Raw genomic sequence first — 12362 nt, 5'->3', positions numbered from 1 at the left:
ACTACTTGTTTTTACAGTAGTTCTCACGCCCAGTTGTTACCTATGTTTTTGCAGAGCCACAGGTTCCGGCTGCTGCACCGTCCGTGGATCAGGATCGAGGCAAGGGCGTCGCGAGTTAGAGCCCTACCCGACGTGCTGAGCTAGAGGTGCCCTACTGCAGGTAGATGTTTTGTTTCGAGTTTGTGTACATAGTTGACTTAACTCGCCAGTGCGAGTAGCTCTGTATTTTGGATCTGTACTGTTCGTAGTAGTGTTTGATTTACAGGTACAGCTATCGCTTCGTATACAGGAAAAATTTCTTTGTATACGGCGGATCTGTCGGCGTGCCCGGGGAACGTGTAATCCGGGGCGTGACAGATGTGAGTCCTTCGATACCTCAAGCAAAGTCCGGGACAGGAAATCTTACTCAGTGTGCCAACATCTTTGCAATTGACTGCCTATTGTGACTCGGATTGGGCTGGTTGCCCAATGACGCGGCGCTCCGTCACCGGATATTTTGTCATGCTTGGTGGTTGTCCTATCTCGTGGAAGACCAAGAAGCAGACCGTTGTGTCTAGGTCATCAGCAGAAGCGGAGTATAGGTCTATGGCAGCTGCCACCAGTGAACTATTATGGTTGCGTAGCCTTTTGCAGTCTCTCGGAATCGATCATGCTCAGCCTATGCAGCTCTTTTGTGATAATCAGGCCGCACTCCATATCGCCGATAATCCCGTCTTTCATGAGCGAACGAAGCACATCGAACTGGATTGTCATTTCATATGAGATCATCTAAAACTTGGCGACATCGTCACAGCTTACGTACCAACCAAACTCCAGTTGGCTGATGTCTTTACAAAGGCCCTTGGACGGGACCTGTTCCGATTCTTACTCGGCAAGTTGGGCGCGATTGACATCCACGCGCCAACTTGAGGGGGAGTATTAGAGATTTGGAATAGAGAAAATAAAGGATGTTAGGTATAGTTGAGGAATCTTAGGATTTGTACCTTATTTTGCTCCTTGTACATATCGGATATATATATATTGTACTTAATCATAAATAAATAGAAAAATATAGAGAATTTATTATTTCAAACTTTCAAATTTTACACTGACGAAAAGAGAAAAATAAAATAGGAGGATATACACCTAAATGCAGAGAATACTGAAATAAGAAAGAGCTAACCTATAGGGAGAGATTTGAAGTTTAACACTATAGGAAATACCTTATTTAACGAAAGGACAAACCGTCGTTATATGCCTAGCTTTCCGTCGAACAGTTCACCCGTCGTGACCCGTCGTAAAAGCTTCCTTCGTTAAAACCAATTATGACCAAAATGAATCACTAGTCGTTATAGATTACTCACGACCATAATTTTTGTCATCGTTATTTAGTTACATTAGTAACCACTTCATTTTACAATAACGACCAATTTTACCATCGTAATTGAGATTACAAAAACTACAATTATCCTATTGATAGTGTTAATAACGACCAAAGTTTTTTCGTTGTTAAAAATATTTCACAAGTAGAAGAAGATAATATAACAACGACCACTCTTCCCGTCGTTAATGATNAATTTTAAATTTTAAATTTTAAATTATTTTTTAAATTAAAATATCAAATCTTAAATTTTGTAAAATTTTTTAATTTAAAAATTTTAATTTTAATTTTAATTTAAATTTAGATTTTAAATTATTTTAGCATAAAATTTAATAAAAATGTTAATTTATGCAAACATTACAAAAATTTTGCCAAACAGTTTTTTAAAATCACTTCAGAAAAATCGCTTTTATCTAAATTTAGCCAAATGCTCTACAGATTTTAACCAAAATCACTTTTCTAAACTAAAATCACTTTTTCATAAATCACTTTTTCAGAAGATAGGCCAAACGGGTCCTAATCCTCTTTGTAAGATAGATTGTTATTGTTGAGGCTTGTAATCAACACGTAAAAGGGAGGTTTAACCAAGTGAGAACTATCAAAAACCCTTATTTAAAAAGTCCCTAAAATTTCATCAATATGGGAGAATTTATCTCACTTTCTCCTAGCCCCGACAAAGACAACTGGAGAGGCCAAAGTCAACGTTGAAGAAGCTCTTCCAACGTGCCCTAGTCCTTTTCCATATATACTTTGAAGTTTTGGCCAGTTTTCGATATTTAGTTCTTGAAGTTCCGTTTTTGATCTAATTCACTTCCAATCACTTTTAATACATCTGGTCACCTCTCTAATTCCTTTAAAAGAGTATTATATATTATTTTCACCGACACTTCATCAATTTGGCCTAAATTCGGTATATTGCACTGAAATTCAGTATATTACATGCATTGCTCATGATGATATATCAGGCGTTGTTGATATTTGCAAAATTATTCTAGAAAAAATTTAATTTCACATACACTATCTATGCTTTGCCTTGCAGGAAGTTACTCCTAATATTTATCAAAATTTTCAAAGATTTAACTGGTGGAAATACTACGAATGCTGGGATTCATCGGAGGAAGCAACTGGAGGAGATTTTCTCATAGTGGTACGAACTTAACTATGATCTTAGTAAGAATGGCACAAAGTTAACTATGATCTTGGTAAGAATCATTTAAGACCAAACCAAGTTTTTGATGGGACTTTGGTGGTGAGCATGTCTTCTTCTTTTTTTTGTTTTTGGTTCTCCCTCGGAATCGATAAAGCTAGCAATTAAAACATTTAGACATTATTTGGCATTACGTACATCTTAATTTGTTTTTGTGTTTCCTCAATTCCTAACGATAGAAAGGCCATGAAGGATAATCTTTTTGTTCTTGTTATCATTAATCAGTTTACAATCTCATGCATGTTGTCATTGGAAAAGGTATAGTGCTCAATTCTTGTTATTCCTTGCAAAAGAAACTCGTAGGTACTAATTTATTAACTTCAATTTGTCATCACTTGTCGCCTTCATGAATAGATAGAAGCTGAGAATATCTAAGATTAATTCCATGGTTCTGTGAAGTAATTAAGTTAATTAATGATAAATTCCATTCTCCAAGTCTTTTTTTTTTAAGAAATTGTTCGCATCTAGAATTCAGCACAATAAGATAATCCTTTTAACATTAAACTTTATTATTGAAGATTATTATTTAGGTATTTTTAATTTTGTACCATTGTCATTCCTTTTCTATATCAAATCCTACATGATTGAACATGCATACAAATAACTATCTATATTTTTGTTATTTTTGGTTACCGTTCCACGTGTCCCTTAGATGTAGAAATATCTTTTAGCTGAAAAAAAAAAAAAAAACAAATAACCATCTATATTCCTAATAAGCTTAATTTTGTCTATTTATTGCCAATCAAATTCCACGTATGTACATGCACCATCCAATCATATAGAATACGAGTCCTAAAGAGCAAGAAAAATTGAAGCAATACCAAAAACTGAGACCTAATTAGTCTTTTATATTTTTTATAATTACACTTTGATTAATCGTCGATTCTTTTTGAATTGTTAGTTGAGCAAGTTGCCTATTGAATCTAAAAGCTACATAAGCACGATAGGAAGGGAAATCCCTATATGCAAGCTGGATGCTGGCTCTGGCCGGAGACTACTTGTTGCTAATGGACACCTGAAGTGCCACAACTCTCCGGCGGAAATAAACAGGGAGATACGTAAAACACAGGCAAAGGCAGTTATGGACACCCTCGACAATTCATCGAATGCTGTTTTCGGCGGCGACATGAACTGGACCGAGAAGAAAGATGGCCCGTTCCCTCTCCGCGAAGGCTGGGTCGATGCTTGGACTTATCTTAAAGGTAGTGACGACGGATATACGTATGATACGAAGTCGAACGAACATCTGAAGGACCGAAGAACACTGCAGGAAAGGTTGGATCGATTCGTGTGCAAACTAAGCGACTTTAGCTTGATCGACATCGAACTGATCGGGACGGAGGCATATCCTCCTAGTGATCACTATGGATTGTTGCTGACTATATGTTAAGCGTACGTAGCAACTGGACTATCAAGCAAGTGAAGTACTCTATCAATATCAGGTGTGGTGTGTTTATATATGTTTGCCTTTGTGACAAAGAACTATCTCCTTTTGCTTTGGACGTGCTTAATCTAGTATGTGAAGTGTAATTGTAAGGTACGCAGTGCAGGGATATTTTGCTTCATATACGTACATGCATGTGTGCGAGTATAATAAGTATTTAAGTAAATAAAATGAGTGGTTGGCTAAAATTGCGCCTTTTCTTGTTGTGGTTTTCTCTAGTGATTGACTTTTTACTATTGCATTAATAAGGTGCATCAATGAAGAATTGCGACCGACCGTCCCTAGAGCAAGTGGTAAAGGACTTGGTAGTTGGTACTCGAGACCCAAGTTCGAATTCTAGTTGATTCACATTTCCAGCGAAGTTTATTTCTAAATGAAATAAACGAAGCAGGTAGCGTGCTACCTATCTCTCAAAAAAAAAAAAAAAGAATTGCGTTTGACCTATGGGCTATTTAGACCGACCGTCCCTAACGCAAATGATAAAGAGTTTGATCGTTGATACTTGAGATCCCAAGTTTGAATTCTAGTTAATTTACATTTTCAGCTAAGTTTATTTTTTTAACAAATAAACGAAGCGGATGCTTAGCATGTTAACTTTTCTCAAAAAAAAAAAAAAATTATGGGCTATTTAGTTGAATGTAAAGTAGCAAACTTATTTTCAACTCCAAAAACAACTTTCTCCTTATTTGGTTGTATTACGACTAGCACACAAATAGGAATAAAAAATGGCGGGGATTACAAAATAGACAAATCACAAAACATTAAAAGAAAAAAAAAGAGGGATTTACGTGAAAACTTTTTACTGAGAAAAAAACTACGGGCAAAGGAATAGAGAAACTTTATTTTGAAAAATAGTGTACAATACTTTTGGAAGTACAATACGATGTACAGCCTCTATAACAAAAGGAAGAAAGACGTGTTTTAACGGATTTCTTTAATATTGGATTCGTTCCGTACCCCGAGTCCTTCGCTTTCACCATAGATATCCCCTTTTTTTTCTTCGCGTATAAATTATTTTTCAAAATTTGCCGCACTGCGAAACTATCGGCGAATCAAGGGCACAAAATAAAATTGGATAACTAAATTTCGAGGTAAATCTATCTGGTTGTGAGAAAAATGAGAAAAAATTGTTTTCCGTTGAAACTAACGAAAAAAAAAAGGGAAAAAAGAGAATTCGGCACGAAATGCTGGTGTCGGGACAACATGTTTCCACGTAGCCAATGAAGGAAGTGGAATCTATGGGCGTGTTTGGTTCGCTTTTTTTTCACCCTGGAATCGGAATTGGAATGGGTAAATCCATTTGTGGGTGTTTGGTACGCGGGAATTCCATTCCGATTCCGATTCCCGAGTGGAATGGAATCCCCCAATCACCTCTTTTTCAATCCGGCCTAGGAGGCCGGATTGAAAGTTGAATCCGGACGGAATGGATATTTATTCGGATTAAATTTATTTTTTTAATTTTTTAATTAAAATATGAGTTAAAATTTAAAAATTAAATATATAATTTTAAATTTTAATTTAAACCTAAANTAAACATGTAATAAAACTTCATTAACAATAAAAGTACTTAGCATCCATAATATTCATATTTTTCTCCAAAACATTCATCTAGTAGATATAGTTTCCATCACAACATAGTTTTCATCACACCATTACATATATAGTCAACATTAAAATAAAGTACTGAAATCAACAACTATCACCATGTTTCCGAAAAAGGTTAGCTTAAAAACAAAAAAGAGAGCTTGCAATTCATCGTCTTTTCTTGTTCCAAAAATCACCATGAACTACCTACAAAAGAAACAATGAAAAATAATATAAAAGTAAGTCATGCAAATAGTAGGCAACTTATATTTTTAAAAGATAGGTCCTTAAGATAAAAACTAAAATAAAATTATACAATGTATAATAGCATAGTACACTGTTCAAACATGATGAATAAGTAATTAAAAGTCCCCTAAACAGTATGGAGGGTAATCCAATTCTGGCCAAAACGTGAAATGCTCAAATTTTGACTAATGAATCCCCAATGCTCAGATTGTCGACTAGTTATGTTTTCACGCCAGTTAAATTTATACTTTTTAAATTACACCTTAGTTACAAGAATAGCTGATGTATAGGTAAGTTTTTATTAAGTTGTGCTTAAGGCACATTTTATGCAAGTGCCAACCACCCTAAATAGGAAAGTTTGGACTGTAGTGGTTGGCTGAGAACTACTCCATTTCCTTTTCTTTCTTTCACACTTCTTTTTCTTATTCCCTGGTGCCTTACTCCCAGCGCAGGATATCAGCAGCAGCAACATTGTGTCAACTATTAGCAAGTTTTCTTCTCCTTCTCCTCTCTCGCTCCTTGCATTTTTCCTCTTAGCGCACCTTGTTGTTTTCCTCCCTACGCAGCCTATAAGCAATAACAAGCCAGCAGGAGTGATTACAGCAAATCTATAGCAGCTTAATTGGAGGCCAAATTGACCTAATTTCTACCTTTGCATTGCTCAATTGGAGCTTGCTCGAGCCGTAGATGATGGAGAAGAGCTTGGGGATTGATTTCTTGCTGCTGGATTAGAGGTAGGTTGATGTGATTTAGAGGATTTGTGGGGAAATTGGATTTTTGGTCGGTTTCGTTAGAATTTTGATTCTAATTTCTATTCCAGCATCATCTGTATTTGGAGTGGGGATTTCTTTGAGTTCTTCTACTTACTCTGGAGCTGAGGAACTTGTAGGACTTTGGTTTCAGCTGGATTCAAAGTTAGTGGGAGGCAAATTGAGGTAATATTGGGGATTGAGATGAAATTTAGCTAGTTTTTGGTTTCGATGGAACTTCTCTTGATTACCTCATGTAGCTGAGATTCTGGTGGGCTGGAAGTGATCTTACCTTCCTCTTTTGCTTGTTGGGATCTTGTTGTAGCTGAATTAAAGGTTAGTTAAGAAATTCTTTGTAACTTGGTCGGGAAGTTATTATTGTAACACAAACACCGTTGAAAGTGACTTAAATACAATACAGAGTTATTTCAAAGATTGAAATTACACAAGAGTGATATCATTACTTCTATGCAAATAAAAATGCCAAAACAGTAGGTACGGGAGAATATCCTAACCTCCATGAAGCTTGGGAAATCTCAGGTTACACCTTCAAGAGAACATAAGATCCGCTTTTTCTTCAAAAATGTGTGGGGCGCAACAAGTGCAAATGTTGGTGCCTTGAGATACTTAACCCCATTTTATCTATATAGCAATTAGATATTAAAAAATTAAAATTGCATAAATTAAAATTTAAATCCATATTCTTTGAAATCATAAATTAAAATTGCATCACTTTCTAAACATATATAGATAGAAAGTGTGAGATAAGCAAGCAATTAAGAAAGATCCTCAGTTGTTGAAAGAATCTACACAATTAAGAAAGATTTACCTAAGGATTCTTGTAAGCACTCTATATTCAAGAAAATCATGGATTTTAAGCAAAAATATCCAATAATAATGGTTGGGCAGGCGTTGCTTACAGAGAGAGACTAGGCGCGGCTCACAGAGGGCTAAAGGGGCAATGGGCTGCAGAGTTCTAGAACTGATGAGAGAGGGCTGCAGAGTAGAGGGTTTGCTTCAGGTTGTCAGAGGGCTCGCGCGTTGACGAACTAGTGCAAGATCCGCTTTAGGTTGTCGGAGGGTTTGCTTCAGGTTGTCGGAGGGTTCAACGTGCACGATCCGCTTCAGGCCAACGGAGGCTACTTGTTCATGCATTTCAATTCATCATAAGTTACATAAAAGTGTAGCATACAAATATGCAAAAGAGGAAATGAAAATTAAAGCTCACCCATATCCAGGCAAATCAACAAGGTACCAACTATCGTTTATTCGGAAATGGTTGATGAGTTGGGTTTTTCCTGAAATCACAGAGGGCACACTAACATTAACATTAATATCCAAAGATAAACGATGAAATAATATCACAATTAGAAGGACTCTGAATCATAGTACTCATCATCATTCTTACTAATTCCTGAACCCTAAACTCCACATACATGTGGGTAATTCGCGAAATAAACAACACAAACAACAGGATCGAACCTGGCTTCTTGGAGGTGAGGGTGAGGCGCTTGCGGCGGACGAGGGAATTGAGGAGGGAGGATTTGCCGACGTTGGATCGGCCGATGAGGGCGAACTCGGGGAGGCCGTCGGCAGGGCAATCCTCGGTCCTCACACTACTCTTCACGAACTCGGCGGTGACAACCTGAGCATCCTTAGCGTAGGGGCCGAGCACGATGTTGGACCCCTTGAGCACCCTCCCGCTCGNATAATGTTAGTATATTAATTTGATTACGTTTTTTATATCCACCTGAACCAAACACGGATAATGGAAATGATTTATTCCAATTTCGATTCAGGTGATGAACCAAACATAATTAGGTAATGAGTTATTCCGATTCCGATTCCAGCTTATTTTGATTCCGATTCCGATTCCGACTCCGACTTCGAACCAAACACTCCCTATGTGGACTGCATTAATTGCTGTTTCATACCTGTATGGAAAGCATTTTGCACATCTGATAAATTATAGCGTTCTAGTCCAAACCAATTAAGTATTTTCGTCAACTGCAGTACAAATTCTCATCTTCTAATTAATTAAGTCTATAAGGTTGATATGTAACCCAATATTTTTGATAAATTTAGATTTATTTTTATCAGATTTATCTCTTAATATTTTATTGTATATAAAAGATAAGTTTAAATCTTGTTCAATTATTGCTATTAGAATTTTTTCTTTATGTCTATACATAATGTGTGGAAAATAATGCAGCACTAAAATTTAGTCCAAAAATACTTAATTAAAGTTCTTAGTTTAATTCACTGTGATACTCTTCTCCTTCCTACAAGTGGTATAAGAATCAAGTTAAAGAAGCCTTACAACGAAGAAAAGATCATCAGCTTCGTTATCGAGGACGTAGAGCATGCCGGTATCGTGCTCTCCATCGACATCAACATCGATGGTTGATCATGGCCCTAAACGGGATGATTCAACCACAGCTTCCGAAGTTTACAAAAAAGAATTTCAATTACTGAAGTATCCAGATCTAATATTTATTCTCATCTAAGGAGTTATGGAATATTGTGAAGGATGGCTTCAAAGATGTTATCGACGGTGAGTTCGAAACGCTCATTGCTACAAAGAAAGAGGCGCTCAAAAATTGTCGAAAGAAAGATAAAAATGCACTATTCTTTCTATATTAGGCAGTGGATGAAATTATATTTGAGAGAGATTATCGAATGTCAAGACAGCGAAAAAGGCCTAAGACATGCTCGAGAGAAATTACTGAGGTGCAGATAAAGAAAAAAAGGTACGAATCCAAACTTTTAAAGGTGAATTTGAAACTTTACAACTGAATGAAGGTAAATCAATTAACGACTATTTTTAGTCGGTTAGTATCCGTATCAAATCAAATACGGATGAATGGAGAATATAGGGTAGACAAATTAATTGCTGAAAAAATCATGAGATCAGTTATTGGCAAATATGATCACGTCGCTTTTTCGATTAAGGCGTCTCAAATTCAATATTATTATTGTAATAAAATGAACACTATGAATACGAATGTAAAAGAAAACAAGCGGCATCTCTACTATTCCTTTGCAATATTGTTGAAACACAAAAAAAATATATTTTAATATCTTGTGGTTTAAAGTATATATCATTTTAATATCCAGTGAAAAAGTTAAAATCACAATATACTAAAATAAAAATTTGGTAAACCACGTAGTACTAAAGTAAATATTCGATAAGCCACGGCAGGCGGGATTTGAAGTTTTTTCTATATAGTTTAATGGAGAATTAATAAAGGTGCTGACTGTTAAATATAAAAATGTTTAAACACCGTTCTCCAACAGCTTAAGCTTTTAGAGTACAACGGTTGTTTCACATGGTATCAGAGCAGGAGGTCCTGAGTTCGAGTCATGCCAGGCTCCTAGCATATTAATTTCCTCCCATTTAATTCAAGCCCACGTCATGGGCCGATTAAAAAGTCTCAAGCCCAGACGTGAGGGGGAGTGTTAAATATAAAAATGTTTAAACACCGTTCTCCAACAGCTTTTAGAGTATGTTTGCGCTCGAAACAAACTAGAGCACCATTTGATGTTAGTGAAAATAAAGCTATTGGTTGTTTTGATTTGATCCATTGCGATTTATGGGGACCTTATAATACGGCTTCTTTATCAGGCGCGAAATATTTTCTAACCATAGTTGATGATCACAGCCGAGGGACCTGGGCATTTTTAATGAAAGAGAAATCTGAAATTTGCGGGCTGTTAATAAAGTTCTATAATATGGTAAAAACTCAATTTGGGCGCATAATTAAAGTAATTAGATCAGATAATGGTCGGGAATTTGTTTCAGGTCCAATACGACAATTTTACTCTGATATGGGGATAATACACCAAACCTCATGCATCTACACTCCTCAACAAAATGGGAGAGTGGAACGTAAGCATCGGCATATACTCAATGTAGCGAGAGCCTTGCGCTTCGAAGCGGGACTACCTGTTAAGTTTTGGGGCGAGTGTGTTTTAACTGCCGTTTATCTCATCAATTACACTCCGACACGACTGTTATCCGGGAAGACACCTTACGAGGTACTATTTGGGCAAAAACCGAATTATGATCATATTCGGATTTTTGGATCCATATGTTTTGCTTATTGGAAGCCGCGGGTCCATGATAAATTTCATGAAAGGGCTCGAAAGTGTATCTTTATTGGTTATCCCCAGGCTCAAAAAGGATGGAAACTATATGATCTTGACACACAAGAAGTTTTTGTTTCAAGAGATGTAGTTTTCAATAAAGGAAAATTCGCAGGATTTGAGGCTGACAATGAAAGCCAACCGGTTGTGCCATTGGTATTTGAGGAAGCCGATGCAGTCAACCCGATCTCTATAGACGGGCCGGCAGCTCAGCCATGCCTAGTTCCTCCAGTCAGGTCCAGTACAAATGAACTCGGTGAGGAGCCCAACAGCTTGCAATCCCAGTTCGAACCAGACCCAGAAATGCAGGAGCCCAGCCACGAAGAAATTACACCGGACAGGGGGAGTGAACCTGAAGCCTATAGTGGGTTGGATTTGACAGAAATCCAAACCACACGACCTAGAACGATGCGCAAAATACCAACTCACCTACGAGACTGTGTGCCATGCCATCGAACCCAAAGACCCCTCCTGCATGCCACTCCGCTCCACGGTGACTTCAGGTACGGTCCATCCCATAGAAAATTTTATTTACCATGATAACTGATCTCAATCTCATAAAGCATTTGTAGCTACTCTTGATGAAGATATCGAGCCTAGAAATTACTCTCAGGCGATGAAAGATCCTAGATGGCGAGACGCTATGGCCCAAGAGATAAAGGCTCTCGAACACAACGGTACGTGGACCGTGGAAGATCTACCACCAAATAAGAAACCCATCGGTTGCAAATGGGTATACAAGGGGAAGCGTAGGGCCGACGGCAGTGTGGAGCGTTATAAGGCTCGTCTCGTCACAAAGGGGTTCGCTCAGATCGAGGGACTCGACTTTCATGAGACATTCGCACCAGTTGCTAAATTGGTGAGCGTACGCTGCCTTCTGACTGTTTCTATTTTTAAAAAGTGGGAACTTCATCAAATGGACGTACATAATGCATTTCTACATGGTGACCTCGAAGAGGAAGTATACATGAGTATTCCATCGGGCTTTCATGTCACGGGGCGTGGCAAAGCTTGCCGTCTTCGAAAGTCACTCTATGGTCTTCGCCAAGCTCCTAGAAACTGGTTTGCGAAACTCACTTCTGCCCTGCATGATTATGGATTCATTCAGTCAAAGGCCGACCATTCCTTATTCACATATAATAAGGACACCACTTTCATGGTCATTTTGGTTTATGTAGATGACTTAATATTAGCATGCAATGATTCAAGTCAATGTCAGAGTTTCAAAACTTATTTGGCCACCCGGTTTCATATCAAGGATCTCGGCCCTCTGAAATATTTTCTCGGCATTGAGATCGCTCGTAGCCCATCAGGATTATTTTTATCGCAGCGCAAATATACATTGGACATATTAACTGAATGTGGCATGCTCGGAGCTAGGCCATCACCGTTCCCTATGGAACAACAGCATCGTTTATCGATAGACTCTGGTGATCCCATATTAGATCCAGGACAATATCGACGCCTGGTGGGTCGTTTAATTTATTTGACCATCACGCGACCGGAACTCTGCTACTCAGTTCATATCCTGTCTCAGTTCATGCAAGACCCCCGCACGTTACACTGGGATGCAGCGATGCGAGTCCTTCGATACCTCAAGCAAAGTCCGGGACAGGGAATCTTACT

General features: G+C 37.7%; 2 protein-coding genes across 2 annotated transcripts in view; one reads left to right on the top strand and one right to left on the bottom strand.

Moving 5' to 3' along the window:
* The window catches only part of LOC109708424, a 9779-nt gene extending 5589 nt beyond the window's left edge, over positions 1-4190 (top strand). Inside the window, exons 3-4 of the mRNA XM_020230160.1 lie at positions 2400-2507; positions 3469-4190. Of these exons, the coding sequence (XP_020085749.1) occupies positions 2400-2507; positions 3469-3957 (597 nt within the window). The 3' untranslated portion in view covers positions 3958-4190. The remainder of the gene's footprint in view (positions 1-2399; positions 2508-3468) is intronic.
* The window catches only part of LOC109708776 (GTP-binding protein At2g22870-like), a gene marked incomplete at its 5' end in the record, with an annotated part of 8913 nt that continues 2397 nt past the window's right edge, over positions 5847-12362 (bottom strand). Inside the window, 5 exons of the mRNA XM_020230597.1 lie at positions 5847-6408; positions 6492-7232; positions 7511-7729; positions 7819-7888; positions 8073-8235. Coding sequence (XP_020086186.1) covers positions 7696-7729; positions 7819-7888; positions 8073-8235 — 267 coding nt within the window. The remainder of the gene's footprint in view (positions 6409-6491; positions 7233-7510; positions 7730-7818; positions 7889-8072; positions 8236-12362) is intronic.

The sequence above is a fragment of the Ananas comosus genome, linkage group 4, assembly GCF_001540865.1.
Source record: "Ananas comosus cultivar F153 linkage group 4, ASM154086v1, whole genome shotgun sequence".
NCBI lineage: Eukaryota > Viridiplantae > Streptophyta > Magnoliopsida > Poales > Bromeliaceae > Ananas > Ananas comosus.
This window is presented reverse-complemented; position numbering and strand designations above follow the sequence as displayed.